The sequence below is a fragment of the Bufo gargarizans genome, chromosome 1 (genome assembly GCF_014858855.1).
Source record: "Bufo gargarizans isolate SCDJY-AF-19 chromosome 1, ASM1485885v1, whole genome shotgun sequence".
Classification (NCBI taxonomy): Eukaryota; Metazoa; Chordata; class Amphibia; order Anura; family Bufonidae; genus Bufo; species Bufo gargarizans.
In genome coordinates this window covers 553969228-553990523 of record NC_058080.1, presented here as the reverse complement: position 1 = coordinate 553990523, position 21296 = coordinate 553969228, and the positions used below count along the sequence as shown (strand labels likewise).

Here is a 21296-nt window from a genome sequence, read left to right as displayed (position 1 = left end):
ACAATGTCACCTACAAGCATAAAGCGCCTTACGCTGTACCCTTTAAAAAGCCAGCACAGTGGCCCAAAAAGAGTCACCTCTACCTACCATAGATTTCCTGGCCCCAGACACTGTCACCCTCACCAATGACCTCCATTAACACATAGTAGGATCTCCCAGCAAAAGTAATCTGTACTAACAGGCAAGCAAAACAAGAAGCTTTCTGCTCTGAAGCTTGCAGAATTCCGAATTCAACTGAAGATTATAGTACAGACCGTAACTATGGAGCAGAAATTGTTATGGAATATAGAAATCTAGATATTTATTTTATATGTGAGCTATAAATTGTATTCTGAGGTGGACATGTCCTTTAGGCATCCTGCACGCGAACGTGTGCTCCCCGTGGTCGTGCCGCAATGCACGAACACTGTCCGTGAGGCAGCTGCAGCGGATCGCGGACCCATTCACTTTAGTGGGTTCACTATCCAGCCGTTCTGCAAAAAGATAGGACATGTTCTATCTTTTTGCGGAACGGAAGTACGGGACGAAACCCCACGGAAGCACTTGGTAGTGCTCCCGTAGGGTTCCGTTCCGTGCTTCCGTTCCGCACCATTCCGCATCTCCGGAGTTGCGGACCCATTGAAGTGAATAGGTCCGCATTCGTGATGCGAAATGCACACAGAACGGCACCCTTGTATTTGGGATCCGCAAATGCGGTCCACAATACGGCTACGGAGTGCACACGTTCGTGTGCAGGAAGCCTTAGAAGAACAGTTATTGTCTCCCATGGGTGGTACCGGTGTTGGTAAACTGTGTTAACTAAAGGATAATGAATATATATTTCTTCTACTAGGCCAAGAAAAGATGAGCCTGACCGATGTAACACACACTTCGATGCGGCAGCTCAGATACGTGGAGAAGCATTCTTCTTCAAAGGTTCGAAATATTCCATGCTGGCAAACACAAGATGGTTTGTGTAAAGGCAGCATTGTATGGGGACAGGGCCACTCTCCTATTAGCCAAAACAGGAAAAATATTGTGCCATTTGGCTAATATGCTGGACACGTAGTATATGAGTTTGGTGTATTCATGAAGTGACCACTCGGTACACAAAAAATTCATTGTGTCACAACACAGGGGTGTTAAACACTATGATAATGCACACAGTAATGTGACAGTGCAGAGATAACTAGACTGATATACACAGTAGGGATTCAGCGGTTTATGTAGCAGAGTAGTTATTGTGCCCCATTCAGGGCCCATGTCCAGCTGCAGCCTCTGCCTCCCTTATGGCTATGGCCCTGAGGATGGAAGTGTTGGGCTCTAATGGTCTAATGGTTGGTCATTTTCCTCCTTAAGTATTTTGTTTGCTATTTTGTCCTTCCATTCCTCATAAAACTAGTATTGGGTAGCTGAGAACAGCATAGGTATAGCGGTATTACAACTGTTAATATGCTGACAATACATACAGGGCCAGATTTATCATGACTCTGACAGCTCACTCCACTTTATCATATGGCTAAAGTCCGTTTTAGCCAAGTCAGATATATGAACGGCCCTTTAAGACTGTAATAAATGTGGTTTGACGGTTGCAGTTTATCCGTCAGTAAGCAGCTTTACAAAAGTCGCAAGTTTTTATGAAAAAGTCGCACGTTTTTATGAAAAAGTCGCATGTTCTATTAAAAGGTCTCATAAGATAAGCATGGTCCTCACTGGAGTGAAATTGCGACTTTTTTGCAACTTTTTAAATAGTCCCAATAGTAAATCTGTCTAGAGATTCATTTACATAAGAAAACACGCCCACTTTCAGAAAACTGGCGAGCATAGTGCAGAGCAGAAAAAAGTCGCAAATTTGTGCGCAGTTTTAGCGTTTGGGACTTTTTTGGGGACTTTTTCACTCCATTATTCTGACCTGAGCTAATGATAAATCTGGCCACTATACATAGATTAGGCCGGTCTCGTTCTCCATCTCCAGCGCTTATACTATCAGGGTTGTACTGTAATTCTGGAGATTTAGGCTAAATGCACACGATCAGTATTGTGTGCGGAAAATCCGCACTGTTGGTCATGTATATTGTATCCTAGTTTTTTCTGCGCAGGTTTATTTTATTTTGCTTGACCGGATTTCATGCAGATCTTCTCCATTCACTTCAATGGGGAGATAAAATCCACACCAAATCCACATGCAAATCTGCACCAATTTATGCGGATTGTCCGCACTGATTTCCCTGCGGATTCTGATCGTGTGCATTTACCCTTACTCCAAAACATAACAGCAACTCCCTCAGTGTCCGCATAAATTCACAGACACTGTACTGTGATGACAGTTCTCCTACACCCTGCACTTATGTTTTATTAAACGTATCCTTATCCCTAAGGCCCCATTCACACAACCGTATTTTTTTGCGGATTGGATGCGGACACATTCATTTCATTGGCGCTGGAAAAAATGCGGATAGCACATCATGTGCTGTCCAAATCCGATTGTCCATTCCAAAGCTCCACAAAAAAGATAGAACATGTTCTATTCTTGTCTGTTTGGCGGACAAGAATAAGCATTGTTACAATGGGTCTGCAGAAAAAACAGACCCAACATGGACGTCACATGGACAATATCCGTATTTTATGCAGACTGCAAAATTCATACAGTAGTGTGAGTGCACCCTTACTGTACAACTGGTTGAACATTTGCTATATTGTGAGTCAGTAGGACCCATCAGTGGGATCCAAATATGTCATAGTTGTCATGTGTCTGTTTAGGCAGGGTGCTGAATCTCCTTATAGAGACCAGTCCTGTATGGCGACTTAGGCCTCATGCACCGCGAACGTGTGCCAGCCATTTCGTACATTGGGGACCGCAACATGAATGGGTCCATGATCCGTCCGCACCGTAAAAAATAGGACCTATTCAATTTTTTTGCAATGCAGAGGCACGGAGAGAAACCCCACCGAAGCACTCCATAGTTCCTCCGTGGGGTTCCGTACCTCCATTCTGCACCGCTCCTTCCGGATTGTGGACCCATTCAAGTCAATAGGTCCACATCCGTGATATAGTGTGCCCCCCGGCCGATGCCTGTATATTGCGGACCCAAATACAGGCACAGCTGGGTGAATGAGGCCTTACTGGAAGTACTCCATGGTATGGAGAATTATAACAAAATTAGCGTCAGGGGCTGCAGAAGTAGTAGTTGTATCTGGACACTGATACCTGAGGGCGCACAAACGCTATACCAGTATTGTAAATGGTACATGATAAGTGCAGGGCAGGGTCATATGGCACATTTTGCTTTGCTGTATGTTTTAATGTCATGTGTGTATTTTTATGTTTATGTAGGCAAATATTTTTGGAGACTTACCCGCAATAAGCATTTAGTTTCCCTTCAGCCTGCTCAAATTCATCGATTCTGGAGAGGTTTACCGCTAAACATGGATAGTGTGGATGCAGTTTATGAGAGGACCACAGACCACAAAATTGTCTTTTTTAAGGGTAAGTGTAGAAGCTCCATTCAAAGAAGACAAAGAAAACGTGACAAATTGGGATTAAAAAAATACCTAAACTTTCGGTTGATGGCCTCTTAGTATAAGGGTCCATTCACACGTCCGTAAGTGTTTTGCAGATCCGCAAATTGTGGATCCGCAAAACACGGACACCTGCAATGTGCGGTCCGCAATATGCGGACCACACATCACAGACACTATAATAGAAAATGCCTTTTCTGACAGGAATAGGACATGTTCTATTTTTTTCAGGAACGGAATTGCGGATCCCGAAAAAACAAATCCCGAAAAAACTGATGCGGATCCCGGAAATGCGGATTTGCATTCGTTCCAGCCCCATTGAAAGTGAATGGGTCCGTAAATTGCGGAACGAATGCAGACCCAAATTACGGACGTATGAATGGACCCTTACTTAACAGGTAACTAAAATGCAGTGGCCCCTGAAAAATGCCTGATTAGTCAGAAAAAAGGAGATTTGCATACAGTTCAGGCAACGGAACTGCCTGCCGGAATCAAACAACGCAAGTGTGAAAGTACCCTAATACTTGTACTCTTCATGAAGTACCAATTCTGAACTATCTCTGTGGTGTGCTGCTCCTCTATTATTGCTGCTTGAAAAGTAATAATTTGACAACTGGGTGTTACCAGTTGGGGCTCAGACACTGTCCGTGTGCTAACTGTGCCGACTGTAGAGGAACACCCCTTTCATAAGGGAATAGTATTAACCAGCTGTAAATGTATTCATCAATATTCAGGAGGAATAACAAAGGAACAGCACCATGTAGAGATGCTTCAAATTGTTAATTCAAAAGGAAATGTGAGAATATATTTTAAAGGGTTTTTCCCCCTTCGCCCAGTGTAATACAGCCCTAAGACGTAGCTATAGGCCTCATACATCATGGTATGGACTAAATCAATTCCATTTAACCATTGAACTTCCAGATACTTTAGTTGTTTCTGACTTTCGACTTACCCTGTATTCGTTTGGAATGCATCGTATACCATACATGAATTTGCACATATTTTTAAGTATGTTAGGGCCACATTCACATCTGCAACAAATTGGCTAAAAACCACACCAATCCATTGGCTAGGGGATAAATGTCTGACTGCTGGTGGTCCCTGTCTGAATTGGAGAGGTAGTGTGCATGTTGGTTCACTTTCTATTCACTTCTATGAAACTAATGTAGACAGCGCTCTGTCAGTCCCATAAAAGAGAACGTATCGGTGGACCAACGTGCATTCAGGTAGGGGAACTACTACTCCTTTCAGGAGTGGGATATGGAGATCCCAGTTCTTGGGATCACTAGGGTTCCCAGCAGTTAACCTCCAAGAAATCAAGAAATCTAATGTTTATCACCTATTCTGTCGATAGGATATAAATACTATTTTTGAGATAACCCTTTTAAAATGGTCCCAATCTTTGCACTCCTTGATTACTTACTTATAAAAGTTATATTGGCATCACCCCCAACAAAACGATTCAAACAGCCATGAAGTTATCTGATAATGCCATAGACAGATGAGTAGTAAAATGGGCAGATGAAGTGGGCAAGGAGATGTTGTTTGGTCAGTGACGTTTCCATCTTTCTGTGGCAGACACAGATGCCCATCTGTAAGAAGCACACAATTACAAATTATGCCAATTTCCGCCTCCTCTCCCCACCTCTTTTAGGAGATCGTTACTGGGTTTTCAAAGATAATAATGTGGAAGAAGGATACCCCCGACCCATCACAGACTATGGATTGCCCTTAGGGGGTGTGGATGCTGCCTTCCCTTGGCCCCACAATGATAAGACCTATTTCTTTAAGGAGAGTCTCTTCTGGTGTTACAATGAACGGGAGCACAGAATGGATGATGGCTTTCCTATAGAGACTGCCTTCTGGAAAGGAATCCCTGCTACTCTGGATGATGCAATGGGATGGTCAGATGGTGAGTACAAGCATATGTAATAGTCTAGTCATGTCCAACACAAAACCTATAAGACATGACAAAACATACTGTATATGAAACAATGGCGAATCAACTGCTAGGTGGAAATGAACCCTGCATGCAGAAACATAACCAGCAGCAGCATAGAAGGTAAAGATATTGCAGTCACACTGTGGCCCTATAATCTCAAGCTTGCACCACAGTCTACACTATCAGCGCATGTGCAGTGTCTCTGCTTCATTTGGGTGCGCAGTAGTCATTTGCACTGGTGGTGAAGCAGAGTGCATGTGCTGTTAGTGTAGACTACGGTGTAGGTGCAAGATTACTGGGCGAAGACACCTGGACCTTGTCAGTCCAGGAGGCGGAGTGGCCCTAAGTGCAGAGTGGAGAAAACCTAATTTACATATTAATGAAAAATTATATTTCTCAGGAACGTGCAACAGAGGAACACATAATCTTAATAAGATTGAGCTTGCTGACAGATGCTCTTTAAAGGGCGTCTGCCACCAGATCTACAGCAGTAAATGCCATGATTGCGCCTATGCCGTGCGCTTCAGTACCCATTGCAGGAGCAGTACAGGAAAGAGGCTAGCTGGCAGTTTACTTCTGTACTGCGACTGTACAGGGTACTGAAGCGCACGGCAAAGACAGGAGAATTAAGGAGAAGCCTTGTGCTACAGCAGGTGCCTTAAAGGGCATCTGTCAGCAGATTTGTACCTATGAAACTGGCTGACCTGTTGCGTGTGCGCTTGGCAGCTGAAGGCATCTTTGTTGGTCCCATGTTCATATGTACCCTTAAGTTTTAACACATGCAAATGAGTCTCTAGAAGCAATGGGGCATTGCCATTACACCTAGAGGCTCTGCTTTTCTTTCAAATTTATTTTTATTAAATAAGGTAGAAGTGAAACATACATGGCTCATATAAATAGTACAAAAGCTGAAGGTTCAGAGTTGACATAGCCATTTATGAAACATGGTATGGATCATAGCAGCAAATTTCCAATGACGTATCAGGTGTAGATTAGATACCACACCAGACTCTAGATATAGTATGGTGTTGGGTAGCGGGAAGGGGCGTTGGGGAGGTAGCTGAAAAGAAAGGGACAAGTCATCCCCCGTCCTCTCCCCAGGTAGGCACACCTTCATCCTCCGAGTATTCAAATATACATGCGTCCTCCAGGGATTCCATATCTTTAGGAATTTCTAGTGTTTCCTCTCTTCCCACCTTGCCAACTCTTCTAGGCGGTACATCTAGTCTACTTTGTCCCTCCACTGTACTATGATGGGTGAGTCCATACTCAACCATTTTATGGTTCAATAAGATTTTATTATTATTCTTATTTTGTACTCATAGAAGAACATCACACATTGCAGTATACAAACCGCGTACAAGGTTACATTGCGACATGCAGACGTAAACAGCAGTACAGCATCAAAGACAAGGCATACGCATGTATCTGTACTTGTATAAGCAAACAATCAGCCGACTAAGTCGGCGGAAACAGAGGCCCTGAAGGGCTCAACAAGGCCTCAAACAATGATGTAAAGGCCAATACTTCTAGACAATCTTGACATAAAAGGGGGAAGACAGGACGACACACAAAAGGAGAGGGGGGAGGGGGAGAAATCGTAGGGCATAACTAGAGAATAGCTAGGTACTATTAAGGAGGAGAATCAGGGAGCACCCCAGATGCCACCCAAACCGAGAACGAAACAGAAGATCTAAACCTGGACCATGGCTCCCAACTCCGGAGAAACGCCGGAATCTGATTACGATCAGAGGCACACATCTCTTCCATGTGAAACAGCGCATCCAGAGCCGATGCCCAAGTGATCCTTTTCAATCTCTCGGTTGACTTCCACTTGCGTGGGATAATCTGCCTCATGGCCAGCACAAAGAGCCTCAATGAACCCTTTTTAACATGCGAAATCCGCCCTGGGAAAATAGATAGCAGAGCGATAGAAGGGGAAAATGCTACGGAAGCCCGGAATAGAAAATTATAAAGTTTGAAGACATCCAACCACAGTGGGTGAAGTCTCGGACAACCCCACCATATATGGGTCATGGTTCCCCTATCACTGTGACATCTCCAACATAGGTCAGAAACCGAGGGGTAGAACCGATGCAATTTCTCCGGAGTCCGATACCATCTGGTAAGTATTTTATAATTGAGTTCTTGTAGATTACACGATATAGCGATCTTATGCGTAAGAAGCAAAGAACGTTTCCATTGATCCCCAGTAAATGTATCACCCAATTCCGTCTCCCAATCAAGCATAAACCTGAGTTTGGGGTAGGAATCTCCAGATTGGCTGCCCTCAGCCTCCTCGGCGCTTAACATGATATAAAGTAAGGAAATAGCATGGCCAGGGGCCGTCTGAGCAACACATAGCTTTTCAAAGTCTGTTAGAGACGTGTGGGACTGCACACCAGGCATCAGAGAACCAACAAAACCCCTAAGCTGAAAATATAGGAACCATCTTCCGGGAGATGGTGGGAGTATGTGCGATAGGTCCTCGATACTCAACCATTTTAATGGGATTAATAGTCTCGCTGCCTAAATCAGGTGGGTAGCTAAATCCCCTTTAGACGGTTGCCAAGAGGTTGTGGGTAAACAAAGGAGGACAGCTTCTGGGGTCAAAGTAATAGGGATGGGGGATATGCTATTAATTGAGTGCGTAATCTCCAACCAAAAGGTTTGTATCTTTGGGCAGAACCAGAAAATGTGGCTCAGTGAGCCTTCTCCAGACCCACATCTCCAGCATGCATCGGAATCCTGTAGGCCCCTTAAGTACATCTGCTTATGGGTTTTGTACCATTGTGTCAATACTTTATAAGAGTGTTCCTGAACCCGTATGCATCTCGAGAACCCATGAAAGTGAGAATGTATACGCAGAATGTCTATTTGAGAAAAATTTATGTTCAATTCTGTGGCCCAGGTCTTTATGTATTGAGGGGTCACTTTGTTCCTTGGTGTCAACAAGGTGCGGTACAAAAGTGAGATCAATTTGGGTGGGACAATCCTTGTCTATTCAAACCATGTCTTATCTCTTACTTCTCCCAATTGTTTACATAATAGCCTGCAAGTAGAAAGGAACTCAGAGTGTTCTGGTTCTGGCCAAGCTGCCAGTTCGGTTGATGTACTGCTCCAAATTAATTAAGATACGTGCACGGAGAGATCAGACAGACAACCCACTGCATGGGGTTAAAAAGGATCTCTGGTTTATTTCTGAAAACAACAGACAATACATAGGTTTCACGAGAGGAAGAAGTGGGAGGGGGGTGAAAGATAAAGTATATCTTTTCTATTGGCTATGAACTCTATACTTTTCTGTAACCTTGACGGCCAGAGGAAATTCCTCCTCCCTCCCCCCTTGCTCCTGGGTGAAACCGTTACTTCTTCTTTCTTTGTAACTGCTTGCTTGAGCTGAACGGAAACCACAAAGAAACACATGATAAAAACACAAAGTAAGATTCTAGTTTATAGGTCCCCATAGCTCTGTGTGCTTTTATTGTGGGGAAAAAAACAGATTTGATACATATGCAAATGAACCCGAGATGAGTCAGAGCTTGAAAATATGACTCTTCTCTGGTCACACAAGTAAGATATGACTCTTTTATGTTAATTTGCATATGTATTAAATCGTTTTTTGTACACAGTAAAAGCACACAGAGCTATGGGGACTGGGTATTGCGGATGTGCTAGTAGCCATCTAGCAACCCATGTCCTAAGCTCTATACCCGAATTCCAGGTGAAAGGTTCCCTTTAAGCAAACGGACATAGTTCAAATAAAATAGCCTTCCAAGTTGAGAAGGGATATTGACCCCTAAATAAGAAATATGAGATGTCTGTCACTTAAAAGGGGTGGATGTCAGGGGGGGCTGAAACATTTAGGGCCTCAGACTTGAAGTGATTGACCTTGAAATTGGAGAGGTGGCAATACTGGTTAAATAACTCTAGTAGGTGCGGGAAGGCCTCAACAGTATTGTTGACCATGATGAACAAGTCATCAGCAAAGGCTGCATTAGTGTAATAAGTCTTATTGTCCGCTACCTGAATACCTTAAATACAGGGATGGTCTCTAATGGCCTGGAGAAGAGTCTCCATCACAAGAAGAGAGTGGGAGAAAGGGGACACCCCTGCCTCGTACCATTCCTAATTGGGAAAGAGGGGGAGAGAGTCCTATTAACTTTAACCTTTCCACTTGGGTCACCATATAAAGTCATGATTGCCTGGAGGAATCTTTCTGGTATACCAAAACGCAACAACGTCTTCTGCAGGAAATGCCAATTAACCCTGTTGAAGGCCTTCTCTGCATCTATTCCTAGGAGCACCAGTGGTTGACATGTCTTCTTGGCTACTTGAATGGCTGTAATAAGCCTGCAGGAGTTGTGATTCCCTTCTCTACCTGGGACAAAGCCTGCCTGATCAGGGTGTATGAGTTTAGGGAGAAAGGTACTGAGCCTCTTGGCCAACAGCTTTGCCTAAACTTTCACATCAACAGTTAGGAGTAAGATAGGTCTGTAGCTCCGCAGTGTTGTGTATCATTCCTCTCTTTAGGCAGAATGGTAATTATGGCTTCAAGGGATTTTTTGTGAAGGTGTGAACCAGAAAAGAGGGATCTGCAGCAGTCGGTAAGCTGAGGTAACAGAATGGGCAAAAACTTTTTATAATATCCCACAGGGAAGCCATCTGGACCAGGACTCCTCCCCAACAGCATCGATTTAATAATCTTCCCAACCTCCACTTCCGTAATTGGTTTGAGTAGGGTCTCTGCATCCTCTGTGGATAGGCAGGGTAATTGTACTTTGCGCAGAAAGTCTTCCATAATTGAACAAGAGTCCGGTCCGGATAGCTCCCCAGGTTGTACAGGTCTTGGTAGAACTCTTGGAATGCATAAGCTATATCTTTTGTCTTTCAGACTAGTTTTCCACTTTTTTTGCTTAATAGAAGCAATATAGGTGGAATCTCGCCTTTGTTTTATGAGCTTGGACATAAGTTTGGTGCCTTTATCCCCGTGGGCATAGAAACGGTATTTAGAATATTGGTATGCTTTTGCATGGCACACATTAAGATGGTCCGTCAGCTCCCGTTTCAGCTGCAGAAACTTCGCATGGGCATGTAAAGGTTTTTTCCATTTGCAGAGATTCTTTAGTTGCTATCTGCTATTTTGTCTCTCCTTTTTGATCTTACATCCTAGAGCGATAAGCTCACCCCTCATCACTGCCTTATGGACTCCCCACACAGTTGCTGTGTCTGCAGGGGTGTTTTCCTGAAAGAACAGCCGCATCTCTGTTGGAGAGACTTTAGATCAGCCTTTCTATCTAACAGTGTTTAATTTAGTCGCCACATCCGTTGCCTGGATGGTAGATTGGCAAAGTTCACTGAGGCCTAGACAGGAACATGATCAGACACTGTAATAGGTTCAATAGTTACATGTTGAAGCATTTCTATGTGCCTGTCAGATATAAAAACATAATCAAATCTCTGAAAAGTTATTTGGAATGGAAAAGAAAGTAGAGTCCCGCGAGGTCGAGTTAAGCAGCCGCCAAGCAGCCACTAAGCAAGAGTTGGAGGGTGTTTTGTTAATGCACCCCAGGGAAGCTTGTGAATGAACCAAGGAGCCTCCAGATGTATCCAGGGTAGGGGACAGTGCCACATTGAGGTCCCCTCCTACCAACCTGATGGCTTTGGCAAATTAATCAATTGTTGTTGGCCTCTATTGCTGGAACAGACTGGCCAAATCTCCTCCTATTTTCCCCTTCACAAAAATATAACGACCTTCGGGGTCTGCCTGGGTGAGCATATGCGTAAAAGGTATATGCTTGGCGACAGGAATCCCCACCCTGTGAGATGCCTTTACATAAGGGCTGTGATACTATGACTGAAAGTAAGAGCGAGGCAATGAAGGCACGCGGTCTACTTTGAAGTGTGTCTCCTGGACGAAACAGATGTCAGCTCATTCCTTATTCTGGAGGCAAATTATTTGAGACCTCTTCTGTGAGGTGCTTAAGCCCCGAACATTGAATGTAATACACTTAATAGAAGCCATCATAATAAAGTAAGTACTCCACTTTGCCCAAAGCTAGAGTAATGTTTGCCACTCGGGGAGGGATGGGGGTTACACATAAAACAATGTAGATAAGTCAGAACTAGAAACAAAAATAAACAAAACTCTTCATCTGAGTATGTAGACAGTATGATGTACAGCAGCGTAAGGAGAGTTCCCTGCATCGGGAGATAGCCATAGGCTTCCCATCTCCAGGAGAGGGGAAAACTAGATGTTGATGTGCGTCCTAAAATGTAGCCACACAACCTGCAGAAACAAAAGAATATTTCAAGCAATATCAATGGCACCCCTGATATTACCACACTATGAGGCCGGTGGAGTATTATGCACCAAAGGGTAAGGCCTCAGGCGGGGGGCACGAGTGCGGTGAACATAGGAACAGCAAAACATCAGCAAAGAATGTTCAAAGAAATAAAACAGGCACCGGGAGCCAAAGTGTAAATTCTAAACCTAGAGTGTCACCGTTTGAAAGTGTCCCCAGTAGGCGATCATCAGCATGGAGAAAGAGCACACTAGAGTTCTCTGGTGGGGACTCTCCTGCTCACATGTAGGTGTAAGCACTAAGCCCAGGCATGTAATTCCCTCCATTTGGCAGAAACTGTGCAATACTTAGCTATCCAGTGTCCTGGGTCTTGGAGCTTGTTTTTTCTTCTGCTCGACTTTCACCCAAGGGCCAGGTTCTGGTAGTTCTGGTAATGGTGTGTTGAGTGTCGCCACTGGCATCCAAGAGGGAATTTTTATAGGAGGGATCCACAACAATGATCCATGCTGTAGGGAGCTCGCCATCCGTATGGACGGTGCACCGTTTACCATTTGTGACAAAGGTGAGTCCAAAGGGAAACCACCACTTGAAAGCAATCTGACTGGATTTAAGGTGATCCGTCAAGGGGCGCAGCACCCAGCGTTTGTTGATGGTGCCAAGCCCTGGAATAGGAGAATTTTTTCAACTTCAAAGCGCACCTCTGTCTTCTCCCTGGCATCTTTGAGGAGTGCTGTGGTGTCTAGATAACTAAGAAGTCCATATACTACGTCCCTCGGTGGCTCACCCTCCTTGGGCTTCGGGTTTAGGGACCTATAAATACGTTCAACTGTGATCCCCGAAGCCCGCTCCTCACCCAGAAGATCAGCAAATGTGGCGCTGGCTGTGGTAGATAAGCACTCGTGGGATATGGACTCAGGGACACCTGGCATCAAAATATTTTTATGTCTGCTACTATTCTCTTGATCTTTGATCAGGGCGAAGGCCACATTAAGAGAGTCCATCTGAGCCATGCAGTTGTCTCCCAGAGCCAGATTATAGGAGAGGATGGCAGCCTGATTATTCACCTTGTGCCCAATATGCTTTATGTCACTCTTAATTTCAGTGAATTCCTGCATAACTGAAGCGAGTGCTTGAGAATTAGCAGTAGACTGGAGCTGGGTTGTTGGAGGGTATAGCTGGGCTGGCCTCTAGAAGATTGTCAGCATCGAAGCCTGGAAGTGCCTCCCACTCTGCATATTCATCCGGCACCATCTTGTTGGGCCCGTCTGGGAGCGCCGTGGCTTTCTTGTGGAAGTGTTTCTCCATGTCTGAGGGACCCCAGTTGTGCCTCATCTGGTCCAGTTTGTCTTTGGCTCTGTCTTTGCCAATTTTGACTATGGTGTGGCCAGGGTAGCCGTGAAATAGACTGATCTACAGGATAGTGCAGAGAGGAGCTCACACACGTGCGTCTGTCAACAAGTCAGCCAGTTTCATGGGTATAAATCTTCTAAAAGATGCCCTTTAAAGGAACAGGAAGATACTGGAGAGCATGTGCAATGAGCCGGACCGTTGTACGGTTACACGGATGCCAAATTATGCAGTGGGTCAGGATATGGGTATAATAGTCTATAGTTCAGTTCGTGAAGCCAATTGCAGCATGCGCAGGGTACTAACGCAGGGCCCTTTAGGATGTTGTAACTCACGTACCAGGTTAGGAATGCCAAAGTGGTGTAATATCTCTGTGTGGTAGTGGTAATAGTGTCAACGGTGTCTCCTACCTGGGTACGACTTGACTCCTGGATCCTGGCTCACTTGCAATAAATTGAGTGTAGTGATAGTAGTAGGAGTAATAGAGGGATTTGTAGCAGAAATTGAGATCCAGACTTTGGATGAAGTTCAAACTTGTCTTTACTGATGGTAACTTTCATCCAAGCAAGGTACAGCATTAGTCTGAGGTCCCAGCAGGTATTGGCAATGGTTGGCAGGAAAAGGACATCTGCTTGTTGCTCTAAACTGTAGCAGGAATTTGGCTTCTGCGCTTTCTATCTTCTGCTGTCTTGGGGACTGACTAGCTGAGGAGGAATATGGCTTCTCCTGGGGTCTCTAGTCTCTACTCACAGTTATCTTCACAGGGTATGGTTCTTCCTGGAACTGGAGTGGTCTACAACTTTCTGCTTTGTTTTGTCCAGCTGAGCTGCAAAGCTCAGACTGGGCATGATGATCAATGTCTCAGCCGAGACAAGATCCTGGCTTTGGATCCCAATATCTGGGAGCTCCTACAAACACAGCCTTCCCCTAGCTGGGGCGACTGGCACACTAACTTAACTTCCTTCCCTCCCCATGAGGCAGGATGTGGGCGCAGCCACTTTGATCACAGAGGGGGGAGCTAAACTGGAATGAACTATTCCAGTCTAGAAACACTAAACTGGCTTAAGTCCCTGCCAGAACATTGCTGCCACCTGCTGGTAAACATGGAAATCACAAAAATATACATTTAACAAGGATTTCAATGCACATTTGTGAGGATGTTATGTGCAATTACATTAGATGACAATGTGAATGCCCGTAACAGGTTGTAGCGGGGTAAAAGAGTTTCGTAACACAACTCTGGGGTGTTACACATGGACCAACAATTCAGGCACCAAACCGTGAGTAATCTGGTGGCCATGCCTGCCAGAAGAAGGGAGATGCTGGTGTGCACAGATTGCTGGCGCTACAGAGTTTAGTGCAGCTCCCCTCTCGTAGCAGTGACGTGTTCTACCTCTATAGCGAAGGTTCTGCTTGATGAGCTATTTATACACAAACCACATGAAAATGCATTCAATTCTGCATAAAACCTAACATGTTGAGCCAGACAGACATTGGAGAGAAGTAGGATGGGGAGAAAAATTTAGGGCTATGCATTTCTATGAAGAATTGGAGACCCTATGACAAAAGCAGAGATCCACAGTGGCTACAAATGGCCTCTTTGATCTAGCTACAATAATAAGGCGCAGTCGGGCACATAACTGCCTGACACAAGAAGAAAAGCTCAGCATATGGCCTCATGCACACGACAGTTTATTTTCACGGTCCGCAAAAACGGGTCCGTAGGTCCGTGATCCGTGACCGTTTTTTCGTCCGTGGGTCTTCCTTGATTTTTGGAGGATCCACGGACATGAAAAAAAAGTTGTTTTGGTGTCCGCCTGGTCGTTTTGGTGTCCAAACGGATCCGTCCTGAATTACAATGCAAGTCAATGGGGACGGATCCGTTTGACGTTGACACAATATGGTGCCATTTCAAACGGATCCGTCCCCATTGACTTTCAATGTAAAGTCTGGAGTTCTTTTATACCATCTGATTGGAGTTAATTGTGCTGATCACGGCCCCCTGTAAGAGATCGGGTGCTGCCAGGCAGCAGGGGGCAGTCTTGTACACAGTTTGTAGTGTATTCTAACTAGAAGCGTCCCCATCACCATGGGAACACCTCTGTGTTAGAATATACTGTCGGATATGAGTTTTCACGGAGTGAAAACTTAGATCTGAAAAAGCTTTTATGCAGACGGATCTTCGGATCCGTCTGTATGAAAGCAACCTACGGCCACGGATCACGGACACGGATGCCAATCTTGTGTGCATCCGTGTTCTTTCACGGACCCATTGACTTGAATGGGTCCGTGAACCGTTGTCCGTCAAAAAAATAGGACAGGTCATATTTTTTGGACGGACAGGATACACGGATCACGGCCTCGGCTGCAAAACGGTGCATTTTCCGATTTTTCCACGGACCCATTGAAAGTCAATGGGTCCGCGAAAAAAAACGGGAAACGGCACAACGGCCACGGATGCACACAACGGTCGTGTGCATGAGGCCTATAACAGTGGAATATAAATGAGTTGCCTGCACAGTTATGTTTTAACTCTATTGAAAGATGTATTAGGCACAGCCTAAGGCTACTTTCACACTAGCGTTTTTTTGCGGATCCATCATGGATCTGCAAAAACGCTCCCGTTACAATAATACAACCGCATCCATCCGTCATGAACGGATCCGGTTGTATTATGTCTTCTATAGTCATGACAGATCCGTCTTGAACAACCATTGAAAGTCAATGGGGGACGGATCTGTTTTCTATTGTGTCAGAGAAAATGGATCCATCCCCAATGACTAAGGCTACTTTCACACTTGCGGCAGGACGGATCCGACAGGCTGTTCACCGTGTCGGATCCGTCCTTCTGCTCCGGCACAGGACGGCAGTTTGCGGTGAGAGGCCCCCGGGCTAAAAAGTCGTACATGCAGGACTTTTAATCCGGTGGCCTTTCGGCATGCACTGCTGCGCCGAAGCTCCGCCCCCGTCCCCATTATAGTCAATGGGGACGGAGCGGCGGCACGGCGAAATAGCGGAAGGACGGATCCGACAGGGTGAACAGCCTGTCGGATCCGTCCTGCCGCAAGTGTGAAAGTAGCCTTACATTGTGTGTCAGGACGGATCCGTTTGGCTCTGCTTCATCAGGCGGACAGCAAAACACTGCAAGCAGCATTTTGGTGTCCGCCTCCAGAGCGGAATGGTGACTGAACGGAGGCAAACTGATGCATTCTGAGCGGATCCTCAGAATGCATTAGGGCAAAACTTATCAGTTTTGGACTGCTTTTGAGAGCCCTGAACGGATCTCACAAACGGAAAGCCAAAACACTTTTTGCCCACTTTTTTAGACCTGGCGTGAGTGGGGAAAATTCACAGATTACCTTTGCGCCGCAATCTGTGCCAGAAATACACCTAATATAGGCATATTTCTGTTTAATAAATGAGCCCCTAAGTTCATTGATTAAAAAAAGTTTAAAAAAAAAAAAACTACTAAAGCATTTTTTTCATAAAATTTTCAAAAAACACATGCACACTTATATATTATCATCACATTCCTGGTATAAGCTGTGGCGGTGGAGCAGCCAGAGGGCCATATGAGAGCCATTAAAATGGTGTATCTTACCCAGAGAAAGCTGGTTGAGAACAAGAAAGGAAAATAGGGTCTGCACCAGCCAGGCTGGTAATGAAGATAATTAGCAGCCAGCTGAGGAGCTCAGGTAAGGGTCCATTCACATGTCCGCAAAATGGGTCCGCATCCTGTTTCATACTATTAAAAGATGCGGACAGCACACCGTGTGCTGTCCACACTTCCGTTCCATGGCCCCCCAAAAAAATAGAACATGTCCTATTCTTGTCCATAGCCACAGACAAGAAAAGGCATTTCTATCACAGTGCCGGCCATTTGCGGTCTGCAAAATGTAGAATGTGCTTTGTGGATCCGCAATTTGCGGACCGCAAAACTTTTGCAGACATGTGAATGGACCCTTAATGTGGACTGGGCTCCTTAATCAGGTCCCCCAGTCTGGGGAAGGAGCAGGCTGAGCAAGGCCTGTGGGAGCCAGGACCCTCTGACCCGGTGTGGGGTAAGCACTGAGTTGTGTTTTGGGTGGTAGACCCAGATCCTAATATAGAGGGAAACTACTATGTAGTCATTCGCCAGATGGCCGAGGATTTATGTTTATGGGTTATGTTTTGATGCCTGTAAAAGTGACAATAAAGCTGGTTGTGGTCAGTTTGCACCCAAATCTGCAGTGTTGGAGTGGCTTCTTGAGGTGTGCCAACCATCTAAGCTGAGAAGACGGCGATCCTGGAGAGCTAAGTGTCCCGAGATGATACAAAACAGACAGCGGATGGAACAGATCTGACTTGATAGCTGGGCTCCTGCTCTAAGGGCCTGGAATGGCTTAAGCGCCAATCTGGACCATTTAACCCCTTAGATTAGTGTTCCTCAACTTCAGTCCTCAGTGCCCACCTGCCGGTCAGGATTTGAGAATATCCCACAGAATGTATACCAGTGGTAAGTCCTGATGCATTGATCCTAATTATATCATCTGCTCAATACTAAGGAAACCCTGAAAACATGACCGGCAGGTGGGCCCTGAGGACTGGAGTTGAGGAACACTGCCTTAGATGACATGGTGAATAGCAACCGTGGCATCTAAGTGGTTTAGAGGGATGGAGCTTCCTCTGTTTCCCATCAACACCTTGCAAATTTAATTGTGGGGTGCAGATGTCTACATATGGCAGCCTGGAGTCTAATGGAGGCCCCAGGCCTGAATGCAGCATATGCTGTACAATGTACAGCACTGTGCTTGGTGAACTGGAGCAGGAGCGCCGTACAGTATTAGAATGTATTGGCTCCGATGAGCCGAAGTTATTACTGTAAAAAAAAAACATTTCCCGAACTCGGGTTCGGTTCCAAGTGGTACCTTGGACCCGAACCCGAATTCAGGAAATGTTTTTTTACGGTAGAAATTGATTTATGAAGTTATGCGAAGTCTCGCTGGACTTCACGAAGTAATAACTTCGGCTCATACGGGCCAATACATTCTAATACTGTACGGAGCGCTTGCTCCATACAGTATTCATACAAAGTATTATGCAAATCGACTTCGGATGTTTCATCCGAAGTCGATTCACTCATCCCTAATTATAAAAAAAAAATGTCCCCACTATGAATTTATTCCCTAAGCAGTCTGTGAAGACAGAAGATTCCTGACATTGTATAAAACGTTCAAAGCGTTGTGTGACTAGACATTATATACTGCTATGAAAGCCAGCACAAAGCGTATAAAGGCTCCATTTTGTTAGAATTGTCAGTTCTCTCCTTTTGATTTTCACTAATGCTCCATTGAAGTACATTTTGCATTGCCTGCTGACATGATTTGATAAAAATCCCTATTGCAATTGCTAGCATTCTAAGTGTGCGACTCTTGATACTGAACTATGTTAAAGTGACGAGTGAGAAGATTTAGGGGCTGTAAGCATAATAAAAAGCTAAACAGACATTAAAGCTATGGAAATATGCTTTTGAAGTATACATAACTGTAACTGCACAACTTGTTACCCTTCTGGCATGTAATAGAAGGAATATAGCTAACACCCTTGTTTCATTCCTTAGGTGCAATATATTTCTTCAAAGGAAAAGAGTACTGGAAAGTCCTCGACAATAAGATGGAGGCAGAGCAAGGCTACCCACAATCCATTGCAAGGGACTGGCTAATATGCAGTGATATGCAGTCAGACGGACCAAGTTCAGAAACCATTCGGACTGGTGCCCATTCCAGCCAGGGCCAGCAAGATGAGAACAGGTCAGAGAACGGGTACGAGGTCTGTTCTTGTACATCTTCAGCAGAGTCTCACTGTACCAGCTTATCTACTGACATTTCATGGGTCCTGGTACACGTCTTCACAGCAGCCTTGATCTCGTTCTTATGATGCGCCTATCTAATGGATTCTACCATTGCGTAAAAGGACTTGGGGAGGGGAAGGTCAGTCATTGAGACCCTCACAGTACAACGCCGCACTACAGGTTAAACATTCCGAGAAGCGTGGAAGTGACAAATACCAAATTCTCCATGAGAAATGAACGTTTTAGGTGCTCTGTAATGGGGTGCTCAAATTAGTGGAAAGTATGGAGTATAAAAGAACCAGCAAAAAGCTGGGCAATGGAGCTGGTTTTGGTGCCTGGGTGAAAGAAGAATATATCAGGACATAAGTTCTGCAAATTCTGTCTGAAGGAATGAGCAGAGCTGGTGTCGCTTACATTATGTTCCTGCATCAATTGTGCTGTGCAAGACTTAAAGGGAAACTATCATCCAAATATATTCATATATATATTTTTAATATGTTATTTAAAAATAATGAGATATCATTAAAGATGTATGGTTTCGTTTTTGGCCACTAATGTTAACGTTTCTGGTGGGTGCCGTCATCTTCAGTGCCTGCAAGCATCACAGCTGCTATTGCTGAATCCAGTTCTTTGCTGAATAAGCGCTCCTCGTCGATCACAATAGCAACAGTGGCATCTGCAGTCTGTATGAATGGATCACCTTCACATGAAAAGTAAAGTAGCACTAACACGTTTTAGGAATAGTGATAGTTTCCCCCTCAAAAGGCTATGTACACCTTCAGGGGCATTTTTTTTTATTATTGTATTTTGCTTATCTTCAGCTAAAAATCTTTTTTTTTTCAATCGGTATTCTTAAAAATGTGCAGCCGTTTCTGAGAAGGGTTAAAAATCAATCTGTTTGCAAGTTGTGATTTTCTGTTTTCTTTGAATCCAGTAAGGTCACTTGTAGCGCGATCTACTCATAAACTCATAAAATTGAGCTATAATGAGTGTTTATGGGGTCTGGAGATCAGACCCCATGAGCAGTCAACTGACAGGATTCAAAGAAAACAGAGAATCATAGCTTCCAAACAGACATTCTAACCCTTGTATATCGAAGCTGGCTGAACATTTTTAAGAAAGACCAAATTAAAAAAAGCTTTTCAGCCCAAAATGATTAAGTACAATGATTAAAAAAATGTCTCTGAAGATGAGCATAGTGTGAAGGAGCCACTTTTTTCACTTCTTGCTGTTTTGCTAGCAGGGCTTCTGAAAAGACCCAGTAATTGAGCACTGCCACAAGTGAATTCTGTAATTCTGCTTCTTTTATTTTCTGACAAGCAGTTGTACAATAAAGAGGCACATCTTGTTTACACCGTGAACGAGATAATGATTGTATTATGTTTCCACTACAAATGAAGTATGAAGATAGCTGCCATCACTGCTGATCCCCTCATGCAAATGCCGACTCGACTAGGCTGAGCAAGTACGTGTAGGAACAGGGGAAGAAAGAGCTGCCAGACTTCTATGGCTGCCGCTTATCTCACCAAGAACAAAAGATCAGGCAGCTGAAATCCAACATTTGCCATCGGAGGAGAATCCGGAGGCCACCATACAATAGGCAAGCTGGCGCTTGCTACCTTAACAACATAAAAACTCTTCCTGTTGTGTATTACATAGACAGATCTGGATCCAGACGTAGTAGTCAAAATGTGTCACCTCTGGAGTTTCTTGTGAATTTAATGTGAATTTCACTTCTGTGCATTGAAGGGGTTAAATCCATGGTAAAAATCTGCAACATAACGAACATGCTAGACATGCAGAGGGTTTTCATACCCCCATTCACATATGATGCACCACACCACAAATCAAGAACAACTTAACATAGCCTTATGTAGCCAAGAATGCTAGTGTGAATAGGAGTCTAATGTATAGTTGGCTGTGGACCAAAACTTTGCTGCAACAGTGTAAAAAAATTCAGGATTATACTTACCGGTAATCATTTTTTAATGAGCTCATAACAGCACCCTTGAGAGAGAGACCACCTCCATCCAGGACAGGAAACCCCTGTGGAGTGCTTTAAAGGAGGGATCTTGCCCCTATAGCACCAGTTAATTTGCGAGAACTCGTCCTGTAAAATTCTAATAATTCTATTATTATTTTTAATTATTAAATGATTTTATTTTTTTTTACAAAGAAAAACCTCAAAAAATATGGTGGGTTGCATCAGCTCTTTCCGCCCAGGTGGTAGAGATGGATCTGGTTAAGTTAGCCCCAAACCCCGAAGGTGGAGACTCACCCGCAGCAGAATAGGCTAAGAAAATAGTGCCCACAATCCATCTGGCTAATGTTCTGGAAGAAATTTTATCATCCTTACTCCTACCTCCAAATTGCA

General features: G+C 44.4%; 1 protein-coding gene across 1 annotated transcript in view; it reads left to right on the top strand.

Moving 5' to 3' along the window:
• MMP17 (matrix metallopeptidase 17) overlaps window positions 1–20252 on the top strand; it is a 177947-nt gene extending 157695 nt beyond the window's left edge. Inside the window, exons 7-10 of the mRNA XM_044290098.1 lie at window positions 833–915; window positions 3314–3466; window positions 5153–5410; window positions 18692–20252. Of these exons, the coding sequence (XP_044146033.1) occupies window positions 833–915; window positions 3314–3466; window positions 5153–5410; window positions 18692–19008 (811 nt within the window). The 3' untranslated portion in view covers window positions 19009–20252. The remainder of the gene's footprint in view (window positions 1–832; window positions 916–3313; window positions 3467–5152; window positions 5411–18691) is intronic.
• The last annotated feature ends 1044 nt before the right edge of the window (window positions 20253–21296 follow it).